At 35.0% G+C, this 20,637-nt stretch overlaps 2 protein-coding genes across 3 annotated transcripts in view; one reads left to right on the plus strand and one right to left on the minus strand.

Moving 5' to 3' along the window:
• LOC123624139 (transmembrane protease serine 11E) overlaps positions 1 to 2,205 on the plus strand; it is a 33,423-nt gene extending 31,218 nt beyond the window's left edge. The window contains exons 9-10 of the mRNA XM_045531755.1: positions 375 to 517; positions 1,919 to 2,205. Coding sequence (XP_045387711.1) covers positions 375 to 517; positions 1,919 to 2,080 — 305 coding nt within the window. The 3' untranslated portion in view covers positions 2,081 to 2,205. The remainder of the gene's footprint in view (positions 1 to 374; positions 518 to 1,918) is intronic.
• A 4,508-nt stretch (positions 2,206 to 6,713) lies between these two features.
• Positions 6,714 to 19,666, minus strand: LOC123624867 (UDP-glucuronosyltransferase 2B17-like). 2 transcript variants are annotated; one of them, XM_045533089.1, is made up of 6 exons: positions 19,153 to 19,666; positions 17,426 to 17,574; positions 13,761 to 13,892; positions 11,639 to 11,726; positions 10,544 to 10,763; positions 6,714 to 6,998 (listed from the first exon to the last, which is right to left on the minus strand). In XM_045533089.1, exons 1-6 carry the CDS (start codon positions 19,622 to 19,624, stop codon positions 6,719 to 6,721), a joined length of 1,341 nt encoding a protein of 446 aa, XP_045389045.1. In that variant the 5' UTR covers positions 19,625 to 19,666; the 3' UTR covers positions 6,714 to 6,718. The 2 variants fall into 2 exon arrangements, with proteins under 2 accessions (XP_045389045.1, XP_045389044.1); XM_045533088.1 differs by having other exon boundaries at positions 18,901 to 19,666.
• Between the last annotated feature and the right edge of the window lie 971 nt (positions 19,667 to 20,637).

Genomic DNA, 20,637 nt, shown 5'->3' on the forward strand with positions numbered 1-20,637 from the left:
CATTAGTACTATAACAATGGTGCTGATGAGGTTTCTGAAAGAGCAAATATGTCTCCTAGCCACTGAACTTTTTATTAGGGAATTATCACTTAAGAGACTAGAGATCTTTAGTGTATCCAATTGCGAAGATCAATCATAAAGCGACCATTCTCCCCTACCAAAATTTCCTTCTAATCTTAAGAATGGAGTTAAATAACTTGAGATTCTTTCCTAAGCATCTAACTTTTCATTTAAAGTAGTTAGGAAAGAATTCTTTTCTGAAATATTACTGCATCTAAAACTATACACTATCTTATCCAATAATTATGAAAGAATTTCTTCAGGTTTGTAAAATATATGTATATCTACAAATATAAAGACTTTTTTCCCTTTAGGTACTAGTCAAAATCACCTTCGGCAGGTACAGGTGACTCTCATAGACACTAAAACCTGCAATGAACCTCAAGCTTACAATGGTGCTATAACTCCTAGAATGTTATGTGCTGGCTTCTTAAAAGGAAAAAAAGATGCATGCCAGGTAAATGGTTTTACCTATTAATATGCTGCATAACTTTTTGTTCACTTTTATTTGGAACAGTTATGGGTTTATAGAATTATAAATTTATAGAACTGCAAAGACAGTACAGAGAAGTCACATGTACCCTTTACCCGGTTTTCCTCAATGGTTACATCTCACATAGCTATAGTACAATACACAATTGAGAAAATCGACAGGGGTATAAAGTGTATGTCTAATTCTATGGCATTTTGTCATGTGTGTGGATTTGTGTAATCATCACTGTAGTTAAGATGGAGAACTATTCTATTACCACAAAAATCTACCTCAAGAGTAGCTTTCTTCACCCCTCGCTACCCTTAATGTCTGGCGATCACTAAATTGTTCTACATTTCTATAATTTTGTAATTTCTGAATGTTGTATAAATAGAATTACACAGTGACTTTCTCATAGAATTTATGATATTTGTAAATGGACAAAAGAAAACCCATAAGGAATTTAGTGTAATATAGGGAAAAAAGCATGGGCTTCTCAGTTAGATAGCTTTGGATTCAAATTCAAGTTCTGCCACTGACTAGCATGTGATCTCAGGCAATTTCATTAATTTCTGTGAGTTTCAGTTTCCTTATTGCTAAACTGGAGAATATTAAATCTAACTCTATGGATTTTTGTGCAAGAATTATATGAATTAATGAGATAATATGTTAGTTAAGAGCTTCATAGAGTGCTGAGCACTTAAATGGGTGATCAATAACTAGCGTCCCAGGAATGATCAGTCAATACCTTGTTTGTATGACCTGTGTGAAGAAACAGACTTCTGTTATTTGCAGGATAGAAACAATTAGAATTTATCTTTTTATATATACATTCCCTAAATTCTGCTTTGTGCTGGACTAAGCACTTTACTTTCACTGTTTTGCATAGTCTTCATAGTAATTATCAGAGCATTTACAAATTAGGAGTATTTACAAATATGTAAATGAAAGGTCTGCCAGCTTGGAAGGGCCAAACTTGAGGTAGAAACCCAGGTGTCTGACTCTAATTTCTGTGCTTCCTATCAGTAATAGACTTTTTACCAGCTCCTCCCACCTTTATTTTGGAGTTATGTCACATTAATAAACAGGTAACTTGTATAGGAAGTTATTTTGTCAGATGTATCAGATAAGTTAAGAATACTGTTCCCCAAAGAGATGGGGCCTTCAATCTCAGTGTACCGAACCCTGAGGCTAAATCAATTTTCCAGGTATTAGAGCTCTTCCATTAGGTGGATAACTGACATAGATGGATAGAATCGCTTCTGAGTTTGAACACACTGAAGACTTAAAAATCACTCCTTTTATTACCCTTTTAAGTTAGAAAAATAGCAAATTTCTCTGCGATGAGTTGAATTATGAATTACTAATCTCTCTCTTCCCCTTTAGGGTGACTCTGGAGGACCACTGGTCAGTGCAGATGTTAGAGATATCTGGTACCTCGCTGGAATAGTGAGCTGGGGAGATGAATGCGCAAAGCCCAATAAGCCTGGTGTTTACACTAGAGTTACTGCCTTCCGGGACTGGATCGCTTCCAAAACTGGTATCTAAGAAAAACCTGGTAGAATGGAACACATTTTTTGTGTATCATCCATTCTTCCAGATACAGAATTGCAGAAGAAGCCTTGCAAATCGCCCGGATCTGACTGATCTCATTAAACTGTCAGCTTGATGCATATATTTCCTTCTTAGCTCTGTTCTATATATGAGCATCTTGCTTCCGCCAGATCATCTGTCCCAAACTGCATTCATTTGTTTTCTAGAAGATTTCTGTCATCACAGTTTTGACTTGTTGATATAAATTTCTCATGCCTATATACAGTTTGAAGCAATCCCTTCCTTGATTTCCTTAAGCTTCTCTCATCTTAGTAAATGTCTGCTTTCAAGGTAAAGGGCAAGAAGTAAAAGAAAATATGAAAAGAAAAAACCTACATTTTTTTGTGTACAGAAAAGTATTTTTTTTTCATAGTGCAATGTGTGAAAAATGATCATATTTATTAGGATAGATTAAGAAGACAGAGACGGCAGAATTTCAACTGCTTCATGATGGAGAAAGAATAGAAACTCAATTAAGGAAGTCCAGAGAGAAACTAAGATTTAGCTTTATTTTTATTTCCAAACAACTACTGAGGAAAATGTGAGGAAGATTCTGTTTTCTGTGACCTACAATAATTATACAAACTCCATGTAATGTACTTGCTCTAAACAGGTTATAGCAAACAATATTTATTTAACATTGCACTGCTGAGGATGTCCATATACAACAATAAAAAATAAATCAATCACCCATTTGCTTGACATTATAATATGATAATCCATGAAGAAAGGGAAGATGGGGAAAATGTTACTAGTTAATTTATTATTATAAATTCTTTTAAAATGGGAGGCTAGAATGAAAATTCATTTAAGAACAATCAGAATGTAGTAAAATAATTGTGCATTGAATGGCAGGGAATGAAGAGAGGACCAGTCCAAACTATTGACTGCGGTGGGATTATCACGAAGTGTTTGTGCATCTAACGGTTTCCCAAACTGCAAATCCTTGAAGGGAGTAAGGTCCAGGTGTCAGTGTGTAGCTGTAGTCTTGCAACTGAAGCTGGGTCTTGGACCTCCATTTTGAGATGCTTGCAGATATTCTTCTTCCCCTGCTGCTGTGTTTACAGTCTGCACATGGCTAGTGGTCCTGTTAGACTCATCTGAGCTGAGATGGGAAGATATCCTGGAAGCTGCCTCCCTGCTGACTTTAGTATGACACTAAATTGCTAACTGCCTGGATACAAAACTGAAGAGTAAATGCATAATATTGGCCATCTTTATAATTTTGGTTTTGGCAAATTATGACTGAGCTATTAGAGACACAACATTCAAATGATCTAGGCCATAGTGAAGTTAGAACTGGTGCCAAGACATACAGCATGTTGAGGTTTAGATTTTACTGAATCTTTTTGTTACTCTTTCCTTGTTGTATATAGCTATTAATATAAGTTCTGTATTTTTACAACAGCCACTTTGAAAACCAACATTAGCAGGAAAAATTTGACTTTTATTGACCTGAATAACATTGACATATGAACTGATAAAATTTAGGCACTTGGCGAAAATAAGATACAAAAACTGACATGAATTGACAGTGTTAAATATTTTGCACAAACTGTTTTGTTCCGTTTAATAAAATCCTTTGAGAAACAACAATATTGAGAAAAATGTTGAATTTTAAGTAAAGATATAAGTACATTTCAAACTAAATGGCTCTCAGTGTTCTGTTAAAGATGAATTTCCCTTGTTTGAGTATATTCTGCAGTTGGGCCTCTAGGTGGAGCCCTCAAGCTGTAGAAAGATAAAGGGAGGCCCGCCGTCCGGATTCAGGAAGGATGCCTGGATGTTTAAGTAATAATGAAAACTGTACTCTAAATTCTGTATAAAGATCTTGCAAAGCCAAAAGAATACAATTCATCTTTGAAAATGGCATTTAAAAATTAATTCGTGTTGATTTTACAAAGGATTTGAGAAATAAAGGTTTGGATAACAGTGAACATATATGCAATAGTTTAGACTTTATGTGCATACAGAAATAGATAATACACTATCATATTTATAAAATGGTAACTTCTTTTGAAAAATAGTCTGTAATTTTGACATTATGTGGTAATGATTTCATTGGAGAAGGTTAAGAAGACACGACTGTGATATTTATTAATTGTACAAGAGGGTAGGCAGGCAGTTCGTCTTCTGTATCTTTTATCTTTCTTTCCATAGCACTTAGTAAAGTGGTCTGTGTATAAGTCTCTTAATAAATGTTGTTAAATGACTTTTATTTTTGCATTACACAGAAAACGTAGCTTTATTATTATTTACACATTGATTTTAAAAAGTAATCTCAGATTTACATTAACTGTGTGACTTAAACCAGATCGATGATTTAAATATTCTAAGCCTCAATTTACTCACCTTTATGAAAAAGATAATATTAATATTTGCTCAAATGATTGTTGTTGGGGTAAAACTGAGAATGTTTAAAAAGTGCTTAGCACTTTCTTGGAACACAGTAGGTACTCAAGACATGGTAGCTATTATGACAGTTACTGTAATGAAACTACAGTCTAGTTTTCAAAAATATGGTACTCGATCATAAGTTTAATAATTTTTTTTGAAATGACTAGAAAATTAGACCTACAGAATGTGCTGGTTTCTTGCTTAATTTTGATTCTACAAAAGAAGTTTCATTGGGATCATTCCGAAACAAATTTGTCAAGGTGATCTTTGACTGTGAGGATTTATTCTAATTTTTCATTTCAATTTTAAAAAATGATAAATCTTATTAATTTAATGCATATTGCAATAAATTAGTGTTGCAAGAACCTAAATAGAGTATAAAAAACAATAAAGCATATCTACAAAACCGCTTCCCCGACGCTCTGACTCACGCCCATCCAGTAGAGAGTCCCACAAACTCTGTCCCACCCTGCACTGGCCGAATCTTCGAATCTTCGGTGGTTTCCGGGGGCAGAGCCTCTCCCTGGGCATTCACCTCTCCCTGGGCATTCACCTCTCCCTTGGTCTGGACCCCGTGAGCTCCGGAGGCGAGAAGCCTGTCTCCAAACTCCCTGCTGCGGATCTGGAAAGTGTCCGCTCAGACCTGACCCTCCCCCGCCCAATGTGGACCCAGCACCCTGCACTGGAGAGTTCAAATGTCCCCTGGCTTTGTGTCTCCTGCACACTACCCTTCAGCCCGTGCCTCAGCTTCCCACTGACTTCAGACACTCCCCTGCCTGAGTGGGTGTGGAGGTCGGTGGAGGAAGAGTCGTCCTCCTGTGGGTCAGACCACACTGCCCCGCCCAGCCAGCGGGGGCCGTCCCATGCCGTATTCCCTATTGTGTATCTCACACCCTCCAAACTTAGTGGTCAATTCTCCAATGCACCCTTCCCTCCTCCCCCCCAGAGCTGCTTCTCTGCAGATTCAGGATGCAGTTCCCGTGGGAGAGCGATGCACTGGTGTGTGGCTGTCCCTGTTTTTCACCTCCTACTCTGGGAGCAGAGAGCCAGGAGGTCGCCACTAATCTGCCATCCCCCCCCCCACCAGTTTGCATTTTGTAACTATACATATATATATTTTAAAGTGAACTCGCTAGCATTAGGCATGGATTTACCCATCCCCTCCTACCCCCTCCCACCTGCCCAACATCCTGTGAATGTTACTTCCCATATGTGCACATAAGTGTTGATCAATTATAATTTTATTGTAAATGGATAACTTAAAATATGTAGAAATATTGGTACTATTGCGTAACAAATGGCCCTCAAATGTAGGGCCTTAAAAGAATGATAATTATTTAATTATCATCTCTCACAGTCTGGGTGTTAGCTGGGCTCACCTACGTGTTTTCTAAGTGTCTACTTGTTCTTAAATTCTTCAGCCAAGGACCCACGTGGACTCTGAGTAGACCCTTGAATTGGGAAATCGTTCTGGTAAATCTTTTAAAATGGCCTTAAAAACTGGTTTGTGAAACCAAAGAGTTTATAACATAGTTCAATTTACTGTAGGAAACAGGTAGTAGTTACTATATTTCTAATTCCACATACGTTCCCCCTGGGAAATACCTGAAGTTCTAAGAAGGTAAATAAATGTCTTGCCATGTCTTTTAGGAAAGAAGATGTACTGAGGTTGCATGTCCAGTAAAAGCCAAGTAGCATCGCTGGTACCACAATATCAAAAGGAAGGAAGAGACCTTTTACAGAAATTAATCATTGAATAGTTTCTTCAGTAACAATTAAAACAACAAAATTCGGCTCAAAATGAAGCCAAAGTTTTCTGAGTATTAGCAAAACAGTCTTAATACTGTGAGCGGACTTCTCAATGTTCTTTTGTCCATGTACAATGTGTGAAACATAGTTAAGTTCAATAAATGTTTGTGCTATAACTTATGAATTAGAACAATAAATTTAGCTATAAACTCATATATTTTACATTATTTTTATTTTTTCCTAGTATTTTTTCAATTTCACATGGAACAATTCTAACTTTTAAATAGGTACTAAATCTCTGGAAAACAAATTTTGACTTGACGAAGTAAGTACTGAAAAGATGTTTTGTCCCAGGAGGAAGAGAATTCTCCGTAACAATCCCTTCTTGCTGGAATAAACTGCAGGACAACCATCGCTCAGGTATCCCAGGTTCAGGCTTCGATGTAACTACTCCTTTTTTTCCTTCTTTCCTGCTGTAGCAAACATCCGCCAAAAAAACAGACAACACTTTGTGAAGATGAATATAGCAGTTGCCACACAGGCCAGCAGGAATCCAATCACATCCAAAGAGTGGTACTGGAACCACGTGAGGTCGTGGGCTGCAACCCGAAGGTGTTTGGCTCCCTTGTGGCGCATGACAAACTCGATCCAGAAGATTGCTCGATCTAGAGGCTTCACTGGCTGATCACGTTGAATTCTTGATAATTTCATAGCATTCTCTTTATACCTGAAGGAAAAACATCAACATTCCGACATCAAAAGTAAGTTTATTGCCTAAACATATAAAATCCATGAAAGATTTTTTTCAAAAGGATCAAAATAAATGCCATAGAATTGCCTTAGAGAAGTACAGTTATACTTGGGTGATTATGGAAAGTTTGGTTTTTAATAGAAATTTTCTCATTAACAAATATATACATAAAAGCATATAGAAAAAAATATATATTTGTTTATTTTTTACAGAGATAAAATCGTACTCTGTTGCGCAGGCTGCAGTTGTTGACATGATTATAGCTCACTGTAACCTTGAACTACTGGGCTTGAGTGATCCTCCTGCCATAGCCTCCTGAGTAGCTAGGACTAGAGGAGTGCTCCACCATATACAGGCTAGTTTATTTTTAAATTATTATAGAGATGGGGTCCTACTATGCTGCCCAGGTTTGTCTCAAACTTGTGACCTCAAGTGATCCTCCCAGCTTAGCCTCCCAAAGTGCTGGGATTATAGGTACGAACCCTCACACCCAGCCAACAAATATTTTTAAAATCAAAAATGGAAAGTTAATATCTTTCTAGCAGAGGAAATATTATGAGCCATTCTAAGAGCTATAAGTAAGGTAGTGGAAATGCAATCTGAGAATGGTTGTCTTGATTTTAAAAGGGAATCATGTCATGGTGGTTGAAATGCCTCCTAACCAGTCTCTCTGCTTCTCTACTCTTCTGTCTTCTACTCTCTGTTTCCCACCTAGTACTCAGAATGAATTTCTTTTAAACAAATGTCATATAAATTATGCTCCCTGGTTAAGATTTCCTTCTGGCGTCTCATCACATGAAGAATAAAATCTAACTCTGTTCTTTGGTCTACAGGTTCCTACGTCATCAGTCACTGGAACATCTTCTCTTAATACTTGCCCCTTGTACACTGTCTTCTAGGGACATTGGCCTCCTACTGTCCTTTAAGCTACCACATGTTTTCTCACCTTAGCACCTGTAAGGTTTGTGTCCCCTCTCTCTCTGTCTTGGTGCATTCTTCCTTGAAACAACAAAAGCTTTGTTTCTATCTCTTTTGAGGATTCTCCTTAAATGTTATCTCTCAGAGAGACTTCTCCTGGTATGGTACCATCCTTAGGATTTCCTGCTTTTTAGTGTGCTTATTTTTCTTTTAGATCTTAGAATTTTAAAATATGTTGTATATCCTCTCAAATAAACCCTTAAATGTGAAATACAGGCCAGGCACGGTGGCTCACGCCTGTAATCCTAGCCGTCTGGGAGGCCAAGGCGGGTGGATCGCTCGAGGTGGGGGGTTCAAGACCAGCCTGAGCGAGACCCCGTCTCTACTAAAAATAGAAATAAAAAAATTATCTGGACAACTAAAAATATATATAGAAAAAATTAGCTGGGCATGGTGGCGCATGCCTGTAGTCCCAGCTACTCGGGAGGCTGAGGCAGGAGGATCGCTTAAGCCCAGGAGTTTGAGGTTGCTGTGAGCTAGGCTGACGCCACGGCACTCACTCTAGCCCGGGCAACAAAGTGAGACTGTGTCTCAAAAAAAAAAAAAAAAAAAAAGTGAAATACATAAGATAAATGTACATACTCTAAGTAACAGCTCCAATGTTCAAAATTAACTCAAAAATTATTACCGAAGACACCATGTACGTTTTACTCAGATCTTGATATTTGGTATCACACCTGTTTAGTAGTGTCCCCTTTTCATAGACCATTTTTAGTCACTACCCTCATCTTCAAATTAAGTATTATCCTGACTTCTAACACCATAGATTAGCTTTGTTTATTTCTGTAATTTAGTCATAGTGTGTCCTTATTTGTGTCTGACTTTTTTTATAGCAGTTATTTGCTAATTCCATTGCCATGTAGTATTCCTTGCTTGGCAAATGCTACAAATTATCTCTTCATATTATCATTGATAGACATTTGTGATGTTAACATTTTTGAATACTACTAATAATTCTGGTATAAACATTCTAGTATATATATTATCGGGCTTATATGTTTATACATTTTTGCTTCTTATATACTTGGGAAGGAATTACTGAGATGAAGGTACATGTATAATTATGATTTTCTTGTTGACTGAATTTTATCAAAGTCTATTTTTAATTACTAAAATGTAAAAAAATGATCATTTCTTTGGCTATTTCTAACTCATACATATAGTATGGCTAGACCATATATCTTTATGATTTTGAATCTTTTAAAATTTATTGACTCTTGATCTACAACCCATTATATGGTCTATTCAGATAACTGAATTTCAAGAGTGTATGTAATTCTATATGCTTTTCAAAAATATATATTCCCAGTATATACATAAAACATACACACATATATGTGTACATATATATTGCATATGTATTTGCTTCACATAATTATGTATATGTATATCGCATGGGTTACTTTTTTTTTTTTTTACCATTCACAAAAATTTATTCAGGATGGAATATAAACCTAAATCTAAAGCCTAGAATGATAAAGTTTCCAAAGAAGACATAGGAGGATATCATAACTTTGGGGAATACAAAGTTTCCTACACAGGATACAAAAAGCCCTAACCACAAAGGTTTTGGTTAAATTGTGTTCTCCGAATGCTTTATGTCCTTAATCATTATTTTGTCTTTTCTTTATCTGTTTAAGATTAATATAAGTACTGGTGTATCCATGTTCATATCTAACATCTTATTCTGAATTCTCTCTTCTATTTTTTCAATCTGTTTTATTTTTCTTTTCTAATTTTTTCCTGCCTTCTGTTAAAGTATTTTTATCATTTATTGTCCTACTATTTTCTTCTTGATTAAATATTTTTAAAGTATCTCTTTAAGTGATCTCTCCTTATATAACAATGTTTTTGATAGTAGTAATAAATGCTGAATTGATAGTAGCTGGTCTAGGCATAGAATTTTCCAAATTATTTCCTATGGAGTATGGAAACAATTAATTATTAAAGATTTATTTTATCAAAATTAAGAACTTTGTGCTTTAAAGAATATCATCAAGAATGTATAAAAATGAACCCATCCAGAATGGAAGAAAATATTTGAAAGTCATATATCTGATAAGGGATTATAACCATAATATATAGTGTTATAATTCATTAATAAAATAAATTAAAAAATAGCACAATGTCCAAAAGATTAAAGTAGAACTATCTTCAAAGAAGATATGTGAATGACCAGTAGTCACATGAAAAATGCTAAATGTTTTTAGCCATAGGGAAATACAAATCAAGACTGATGAGAGATTACTTTACTGTGGAGTCTGTCTTATTTTTAAAAATTCATCATTTTATACTTATCTGTATATCTGAAGTTATGGGTATTTTTATGTAGAAAATTGTTGTGCTAATTGGTTACCCATTAAATTTATTAGGTTCAATGCAACTGTGAAATAACAGTCTAGTGGAAATAAAAGCAGATTTTACATTGGTTAAATAATTGAAATTCTTTCAAAGTTAATCTAAAAAAGGAATGAATTTCATTCATTGTTGACAAGAGAACCTATCTATAAATACCACCTAGTAAAAAAAATTAATATACTCACATAGGGTCATTAGTGACTGTCTTCAAAGCACTGAGCAAATCTGTACTTGACATTGTGTGGAAGTCCACTCTAACAGCTGCTCCCTTGGCCTCCATGCGAGCAATATTGTCTGGTTGATCCGCAAACAAAGGAATGCCCACCATGGGGACCCCGTGGTAGATGGCCTCATAGATGCCATTGGTTCCACCATGAGTTATAAAAGCCTTGGTTTTTGGATGACCTAGAATTGGGTGAAGTTCAACAAAATTATTCATTACAAGTCTTAGGAATAAAATGAGAAATGCACGCTACAGGACACTGAAAGTGGTAATGTTTTCTAGAGAACAGATTAGAATACCCATGAAACTGCCCTGAAATTGCTGTCAGATTTCAGAGGACAGTGAAGGCTGCATGGAAAAATGGTGTGTGACTTGAGAATGCAAACATGAATACAAGGTTAGCAGGGGGACAAAATGCACATTCTGGATAAAAGAAATAAAACGTGCAAATAAAAAAATGGAAAAGGAAAAGTAAAGAAAAGGGTCAGGCATGTAAGAACATGTTCTCTTAAAGAAACAGTGCAGTCACTGAGTGTGACATGTAAATGTCTAAGGCAGCAGGGAGTGTGATGGGAGCAGTGCTGGAATCAGAGGAAGGACAGGCCACACTTCACTGTGGAGCTGTTATCACATTGTAATAAGGACTGGGGATTTATTCCCGTAGAAAATGCAGTCACCAGTAATAGAAGAGGAACTGTTATTTTTCAGTGTCATGTGAAATAATCCTGCAGTAGAGGAAACAATAGGAGTGCAGTTGTAGAAATAGGAGACAGAGAGACAACCCAGCAAGCTACTGAAAAATTCTCTGAGAGGCAATTACACCTCATATAAAGATACTTTGTTTTTGGACATAAAGAATACGAATACATGTAACAAAATGCTAATTGTTATAGTTTATTCTTTCCCCCAGGAATAGAAAATAAATATAAAGTAGTTACGTTTTATTTTTGTGTTTTCAAATATCAATATTCAATATGTTAGTTGCTGTTGACCTACTCTTACTCTAATTGACTGTTGCACATATATTCAGTTTTTTTTTTTTTCTCCAGTATCCTACCAAGAAGGTCATTCTGGGGCATCCATTTGTACAGCCGAGTATTGGGTCCTAAGGTACCTGGTTTCTTGCCATCAAATCTCCAAAGAACCTATTAGGGTAAAGAAAATACCTTGTTCTGTGAGTGGAACTCCAAAGTTATGACATGTTAGAACTTGAAAGAGAGGTATCAATCATATATCAAACCGCTTACATATAAAAGATGAAGAAATGAGAACAAGGTTGTTAAGTAATGAGAACTACTAAAACTCTGAGGTAAACAGAATAACCAGATTTCTTGTGCTTACTGTTATAATTAATTTGGTATATAAGGAATTCTAAGTAACTTAGAAAATTGTATTTCCAATGATAAATGCAAATATTTAAGAAATCATTTGACAGTCAAGGTAATTCTAGTATAAAAACATACATTAGTAATGATCTATACATTTATTTTGTTTATTTTATACTAGCTGTCATCTTATAAAGTTAATATTAATCTGTTTATTTGTTTTTCTCAATGTTTTATTTTTAATTATTTTGGACACAAAATATGTATGGGGTACATGTGATGTTTTGATATAGGCTTACAATGTGTTATAATCAAATCATGGTAATTGTGGTATCTGTCACATCAAGCATTTGAGTGATATGAATAATTGTTTATATCTACTTGTCCTATAAATAATTTCATTAGAGTTAAACATTATTTGATTAACAAAAAAGCAAATCAGTAAGGTCAGCTACTTGTCAAAAATATATCAATGCTTCGTTGGTAGTATGCATAACTACTGTTAGAAATAAGTTATCAAGCACTTCTCTCAAGCAAAATTTTAAGTGGCAATTTTAGACAAATCTTGGAGTGTTATTACTATTTGTAGTGTGGAAAATTCTTTCAATGTAGAAAAATAGAGCTGGTGGTCAATTTATGAATAACAACACAGCTGTTGAAAAAGTCTAAAATTATATTTTGCTAAATTTTGCTTCATAGATCATTAACACTTAGATGACAGGCTACAGCAGTGATTCCTAGGGTCTGCTATAACTGAGCCATTTCCATGCCCAGTACTGAAATAAGCTGACTGTAGACTTCCAAGACAATCTTTATAAACCTGAATAAAATTTAGAAGTGTTTACCTTCCACTTGCTATTTGAGTGTTGAAGTATTTTGAGTTTTCAGCAAAAAAGTAGCACAGGTCATTAGAAGAATTCTGTCAGATAGAAAACTTAAAAAGTAATTCACTAATACACATAGACTGCAAATGTATTGTTTATATTATTAATGGGAAATACTTTCCTACTATATCTTATGGAAGGGGTATCTGAACCTCTTACCATTTCTTCCTTCATTCTGATTTACCCCTTCCTTTACTCCATGCTCCTTCCTCAATCCAAAGGAGGTGTTTGTCTAGTGGTTTGATCAGAGTCTTGTGGGACCATGTTTTATAATATACAGATTCTACTGTAAGGGCAGGATCCCATCTGCATCTTTTCATTCCATCCAGGCCCCGTCCAGCAAGGCAGACAAGTTTTTCTTTCTGTAATTCTACTTGGCTAGGTGGGTACCTGGAGTGGTGATTTCTCAGCCCAGGCCATCCTTTCTCTGAGTAGAACCCTGAACAGCACACCAAATAGGCCTATTCCAAATTTATAGGAGGTACAAATGGTTAGATCACATGGGAAGCCTAAACTGCAATGCAGTGCAGACTTTTTTCAATATGTGCTTATTGTTTTTGTGCTAGTGCAGACACTCACTACAGTTTAACTCCTTTCTGATAATATCTGTAGTGTATATGGTGCCCTCAGGAAGTCTGTTACAATAGGATTAAATGACAGGGTAGAATTTGGTGATTTCTGTGCACATGCTTTCAATACCATGAGATTTAATAATATCAAAACTTCACTGTATCTTTTCAGTGTATTTGTTATGATCACAATGTTAATATCAAAGTTGTTACAAATGAAATCCCTCCTCTTTACTATTGTAGCATTTTCCATATATATTTTAATGTTTGAGCTGATATCTGAGATAAGTAGAGCTATCGTAACAGATAACCTTTAGGACAGAAAATTTCTGCAGCTGTGCTCTTTACAAAGTTTAGCAGAGTCATTCAGTAGCTGTCCACCATCAGGCACTTTATCTAACCTTTTGTGGGATCTGGGCAAGGGCTGAAGCAATCATATTGGCCCTTTCTTCTGTCATGTTACTGACCATCGACCCCAGAGAAAACACCACAACACCATTTTCTCCAGAGCTCTGGACAAAGTCTTCCATCTCCTGTGAAGAAAGAATGTGGCCATCACAAACAGGTATCAGTATAAGAAACATATTTGAAAGGATTGTTGAAAACGTCTAAGAAGAGAAAATCAAGTATTATCAGGAATTATTAGAGCAAGGGCTATTTTTTAATTGAGCTAATCACTAAGTTTATTTGGAAAGCAATATGTGTTATGAAATGGATGGCTTCTATTGTGGGTATTTCTACAAATATGTGTTTGCATGTGTGTGTATGTATGTGTGTGGGAGGAAGAAATGAAGTAGAGCTATTACAGTGTAGTTGGGAGAAATAATGCTAGAAAATATTATACCCAGACTCTTCATTTCTATTATTGTATTTACTATTATAATATATGTTTAAAATATATGTTTTTTAAATATATTATATGTTTTTTAAACATGTATTATAATATAGGCCAGGTAGCTTCACTTGGCTTTAATTCTATATGGTTGTAGTTCTAAATCACTTTTGTTCATTTCAGGCATTTTTCTATAGATTTCTATTTCTTTTGGAGCCATTGGAGTCATTTTCTGAGTATTACAAGGAGGAAATCTTACTAAGAGTTGGGATGATTTTATATCTACATTTCTTCAGTTCTATAATCTTTTCTACCTCACTTAAATTTTGTCAGGATTTCCCAGTTTTCTCCCCCTCCCCACACAGACACACACACAACAGGTGAAGGTTAATAATCACTGATATTCAGGATTTTGATATTGTGGTTTAGAATTTTAGTGAAATAGTCCCAAGGGTTCCATTTATATATAGAAGTAGATGGTATATAGTTACATAGTTGAATAATCGTATTTCCCAATTCATTGTTTAGGTAGAAGACATATATATATATATATATATTTTTTTTTTTTTTTGAGACAGAGTCTCACTCTGTTCCCTGGGCTAGAGTGAGTGCTGTGGCTTCAGCCTAGCTCACAGCAACCTCAAACTCCTGGGCTCAAGCAATCCTCCTGCCTCAGCCTCCCGAGTAGCTGGGACTACAGGCATGCACCACGATGCCCGGCTAATTTTTTTCTATATATATTTTTAGTTGGCCAGATAATTTCTTTCTATTTTTTAGTAGAGACGGGGTCTCGCTCTTGCTCAGGCTGGTCTCAAACTCCTGACCTCGAGTGATCCACCTGCCTCGGCCTCCCAGAGTGCTAGGATTACAGGCGTGAGCCACCGTGCCTGGCTGGAGACATATTTTATCCTGAAATTATACTTGAAATTGATGTGCTATTATAACTGTCTGGGAGAGACTGTCATCGTTCTCTCACTGTGTCCCACAGGCAGCACCTTTGCCACACTGGAGAGAACCACCAAGCTTTGTATCATGGAGATCTGGTGACTGTCTGGAAGAGTTCAATCGAGCTCTATAAAACTCTTGGTGATTATGTGCTTGCTTGGAGTTGACTGAGAATTATTTTGACTGCTCTTTTCCATTGTGTGCCAAATTTTAAATTTAAATACATTCTATACAGGAATAATTCCAAATTGCTCAATGTATTCTCCCACAAAAGAAAGAAAGAAACAAACAAACAAAAAAACAAATCAAAGAGAAAAAAAAATAAACATAGAGCCAAGCATTTCCTGGATATTACATCAAAATCATATACTCATTTTTTGTTGTTGTTTCTTTCATACTAAGTTCATATATTGTTTTTCCTTCTCTGTGAAATAATCATTCCTTCAACGCAACAAGTAAACTTTCATATATTAATCCTTGAGTAAACCTTCTGTGTACAATTGTGTTTACGAAAAAAAAATCCAAATTTGAAAAATATAGTTTTAACCAAATGACATCGGTTTTTATAGGAGAATCAGCATGTTACTCTTCCACATAATACTTGGGAAAAGAGGGTATTTCGTGTAATTCTAGTTCCCTGACGTCACATTTCATGTAACTTGTGTTTAATGTTTTGTCTCACTGGCTAACTGTCCGCCAAAACATTATTCATCTATCCATTCAGTATCAAAGTAATACAACCTCTTTTTACAGATTCATTACTGATTTCATTCTGTGATATCTTTATGAAAATAATGCAAGATCAATGTAAGAAATTTTGTAATGGAATGAAAATGTAGAACAAAGATAATGAGTTTCACCCATATTCTCTTTCCAGAGATATTCCCAATTAAATGTGTATACTTTGATTATGGTTTTTATTCTGTTTATTTAACATAATATACTTGTGTGACATATATTTAGAAAATTTTCATCTTATTTTATATACCTTTCATCTTACAAAAATGTGTGATATTGTTCTCTTCATTGTTTTGCCCCTCAGTTTCCAACTAATCTTGCATTCTGCTGATTAATTATTTTATGGTAAAATTATTGTTTTGGTATGGTATGCACATTGTATGAGTTTTTAATCATTTTTATGTAAGATATTTAAATTGCTTCCAGTGTTTATGAATATCTGCCACAGATGTTAAATCTGCCCATCTTGATTTTTTTCTCTGTATAGTTTCATGTAAGTATACTGTGAAACCAACAGCTATATGCATTTTTAAAACAGTTGGTCTATTTTGCCAAATGTCTTACTATTTTATTAATAAAATATACAGGCATTATCTGAGAATCTAATATTTAGTGGAAAAGCAAACAATTTGGGGTCACAATTACTTTATATAATAATTAGAGAAGAGATTTCACAATTATTGACTTGACTTCAAATCATTATGCAAGTTAATAGCAATGGCTAGTATTAGTAATGATCACTATTGCACTACTACTCATCCTGCTCCTTGTCCTCCTCTTACTCTCTTCCCCCTCCTACTGTTACTTTCCCTTAATGTGAATGGAGGAATTTATTGAGAACATGGTTAGATTGCATAGAATTTCATTAATCTTACCTCTCCTTTTGTCTCTTGTGAAAGTTACCATAAACAATTTGCATTCAACACAGATACTGAGTTTTATCTTTGAATAAGATTTCAGTTTTGTGTTGGTGCTAACAAGAAGGTAGACAAAAAAGATCTTGTAAAAGATCATATAATAGTGCACTAAAAAGCCCATTTTCTCCTTTAATCTTAAAAGTATGATATTAAAGTAAAATATATCAGGTTCTTAGTTTCCATCATAAGGAATATTATTTTATATGCTGGCAGAATTCTTTTGTAAATCAAATCTAAGGTCACTTTTTAGATCTAAGTAATAGAATTTAGTTGGTCTTTATTGTGTATGGACTGTACATTTTCTTTGTGCTTCTCTGTTAGGCAATTATGATGTTGAGACAAAAGTTTTCCCGGGGAGCTTTATTGAGGTATCCTATAGACTTGGCCTAAGGCAGGAAACACCTGCTCTGATGAGATAAATCATCCCTTTTATGCTCTAAGAGGTAAAACTCTGGGATCTCAGTGAGGAATGATTTAAATGCTGGAGTGAAACAAGTAAACAAGTTTTGCTGTCAGTATTTGGGAACACCTTTATATTGGTAAGGAACAGTGTTCCTTTTAAGCTAGAATAATGGTGAAGAGCCTCAACTCTTACAATAAATAAACAAAACACAACAAATAGGAATATGTTCACCTTAGGCAGGGGTTTGGCAGGTTTGCAATGGAGTCCTCCAACGAAATCAATATTTGGTAAGAGTGGGCGAGGAAATTCAAAATCCCAGTAGGTTCGAATAAGCCACATATCAGCTTTATTCATTGTCTCATATAGCGTAGTGGGTCTGCCTGAAGGGGAGAAAAAAGAAAACAAAAGGTAGATGACACAAGAGAGTTGTCATGAGAATATAAAAGTAATTTCCTGAAAGGAGTTGGAATAATGTAGCCAAAGATACATAAAGTGTTTGTGCTTTGATAAAACAAACATATACACGTATTTATACATAGGCATGATTTAATTCCCATGTACTATATATGTTGCTCATAGGTTTGTATAAGAAAAGCAAAGTGCTAAGAGAATTTTTAGAGGAGACTATGTCTCTAATATCACATCAGTATATTCACAATCATCAGTAATTATTAACATAAGCCCTTATAGAACTACCCATGCATTTGTTTATTTTCTAAAGCTGCAATAGGAACAAATATACATTTAAAAACTCTTTGAGCTCCACTATCAATTATTCCTACCAAACTGATAAAAACTTCCTTCTAATAAGTACTCAATTTTGTTTCTTCAATTTATGAAGCTAGTCTCATGATCCTTGCTTCTCCAAGTATATCAAGAGTTTTTTGAAAATAGGGTTGAAATCCTTGTACCTATTACAGCTTTTGGTTCATGTGACGATCTTAATAATATTAATATTTTAAAAATAAACATACTTGGAAATGACAGGTGGAAATTTTCAAAAGTTATAGAAATGGATAATTTTTGCTCCCCCTTCATTTAGCTCCTATTTTTCACAATGTAGAGGTATATTTTATAAAATATAGATAAAAACTTGGATGTTCAAGCCCTTAGTGAAGGAATGTAGAAATAATAAATAATCTCCAAGCCCTTAGTGAAGGAATGTAGAAATATTAGAAACCTCAAATTTCAAGTGTCTGTTTCTAGGATACAGCCATCTCTCAACTGTGAAGGAATTCTTCTGATATATTGAAAAATATTTTAATTTATAAATAAGGAAAATAAGGTATACAAGGAGAAACATTTCCTCAATGCTACATTGATAGTTGTGCTAGAACAATGTGTAATTCCTCAGTCTACACATCTGCCTTCATCAAGATATTTCTTGGTATATCTATGAACTTTTATTAAAGATGAAAAAAATGGATGGTACAATGGATATGGGATTGCTTAAAGAAATCTTAAATGCTTTAATTTGCACATTTATGACTTCATGGATTGTCCTATAGGAGTGACAGCCACAAGGTTCTAAGTGATCCTATAATCTTTCCATAATGTTTGTGCAGTTGATAGATCATTTTATATTTTCCATTAATCATTTTGATTACAAAACGTGCAGTCCTCTGATTTCATATTCATACAAGCTCACCTTCCAATTCACAAGGAAAGACAGGAATTAACAACCATGAATTAAAAACATGACTTACCTAGTACTTCACTGTAAAACTGATTCCACTTCTTTATATTAAATGTTTGGAACCAAAAGTCAAAATAAAGCACATACATCATATTTTTTACCCTCTCCATGAATGTCATTTGATCACTTAATTCTGACATAACTGCAGGTACGTAGGAAGGAGGGAATAGAAGTCCTCCACTATACTTCTCTAATGTGTAGCCAGGAGAGAAGCGGAGACTATACACAAGGGGTGTTTTAAGTATCTCAGCCAGGAGCTCACCACAGGGACCAATGGCATCTGCAAGAACCACATCAAACTTTGACTCTTGTAACCTTGTCATAAGTTTCTTGTTTAAAACTGCATCTTTACAAAGCTTTCTAATAAAGTCAGAATATTGCCACATGAGTTTTTCCATTTGTGGAAAATATAACCAAAATACATCCTTTGGAATATCGTATATTACTTTGTCGATCAGTGTCATAAAAAGATCCTCAAAGTCCTTTGTAGTTAAAGATGTAGGATAAACTTCAAATTTAATAGCAGATGTTTTGCTGGGATGAACAAGAATGGAAGCTGAAGATGCCAGTACAGTCACCTCATGTCCTCTCTGGACAAGCTCATCCAGGATTGTCTTCATATTCATCCAGTGGCTGTATTCTGTGGGCCACACCAGCACCTTCCCACAAGTCCCAGAGCTAAAGTAACCACTCAGTTGTATCAGCAGGAGAACTGAAGCCAATTTCGTAGCCATCTTGGTGAAATGCAATGCTTTTTATTCCAGTTGCTGGTCCTTTCTGTCATTTCTCATGCTTATAAGTAAGGATAAATCAATCAAGGTAAAATTTAACTCCTACACTAAAAGTACGTTCTCTGAGCAGTCTGAGAATGTGGTTGGCAAGTGGACAAAACAAAGGCAGATGACCTCGTGTTTACTCAAGTGTGTTTAATGTCCCTTTCTGTTTATAAGTGCATTAATCCAGCTAATTTTGATGACCTGGCATGTGCAAGTAATATGCCCCATGTAATATCTCTTAGAGCACTGTCAAAAATAGTGGCAAGTGAGAGGCTCCTGCCTCTGCAGTCCCTTGACACAGAACTAGAAATAAAGTAATTATACAGCTGAGTCAGTATTTCTCGCTTAACATGGTTCAAATATTTTTTGTAAAACTGTTTTGATATATAATGCATACACCATATTATTCACCATTATTGTTTAAAATTCAATATTTCTTAGTATATTCACAGAATTGTGCATCCACTACAACAAATAGTTTTATCTCCCTAAAAGAAACTCTGTGCACTTTTGCTTTTATCTCTCCACTCTGCATTTCTCCATCCTGCCTGCTCTAGGCAATCACTAATTTAATTTTTGTGTCTATAAATTTGCTTTTTCTGGCCAGTTTGGTAAATAGAATCATAAATATGCGGTCTTTTGTGACTGGCATTTTTCACTTAGCATAATGTTTAAAGAGGATCATCCATGGTATGCTTTATATAGGGAGTTAATTCTTTTTTATTGCCAAATAGCATTCCATAGTATGGATATAAATATTTTATTTGTTCATTTATCAAGTGATGGATATTGATTTTGTTTGATTTTTGGCTTTTATGAACAATGTTGTTAATCAGCATTCAGGTACAAGCTTTGCGTGGACATATTTTAATTTCTCTTTCGTATATGCCTATAAGTAGAATTACTGGGTCATATGCTACCTGTAGGTTTATCCTTTTGAGGAATTGCTGGACTGTTTTTCCACAATGGCT

The sequence above is a fragment of the Lemur catta genome, chromosome 19, assembly GCF_020740605.2.
Source record: "Lemur catta isolate mLemCat1 chromosome 19, mLemCat1.pri, whole genome shotgun sequence".
NCBI lineage: Eukaryota > Metazoa > Chordata > Mammalia > Primates > Lemuridae > Lemur > Lemur catta.

Coding starts and splice junctions, on each gene's coding strand:
- LOC123624867 (XM_045533088.1), bottom strand. CDS start 19,624: ATGGCTACGAAATTGGCTTCAGTTCTCCTGCTGATACAACTGAGTGGT. Junction 13,893..17,425: donor CTGCCAAACCCCTGCCTAAG/GTGAACATATTC, acceptor CTTTCTTCACAG/GAGATGGAAGACTTTGTCCA. Junction 10,764..11,638: donor GCCCCAGAATGACCTTCTTG/GTAGGATACTGG, acceptor ACCCAATTCTAG/GTCATCCAAAAACCAAGGCT.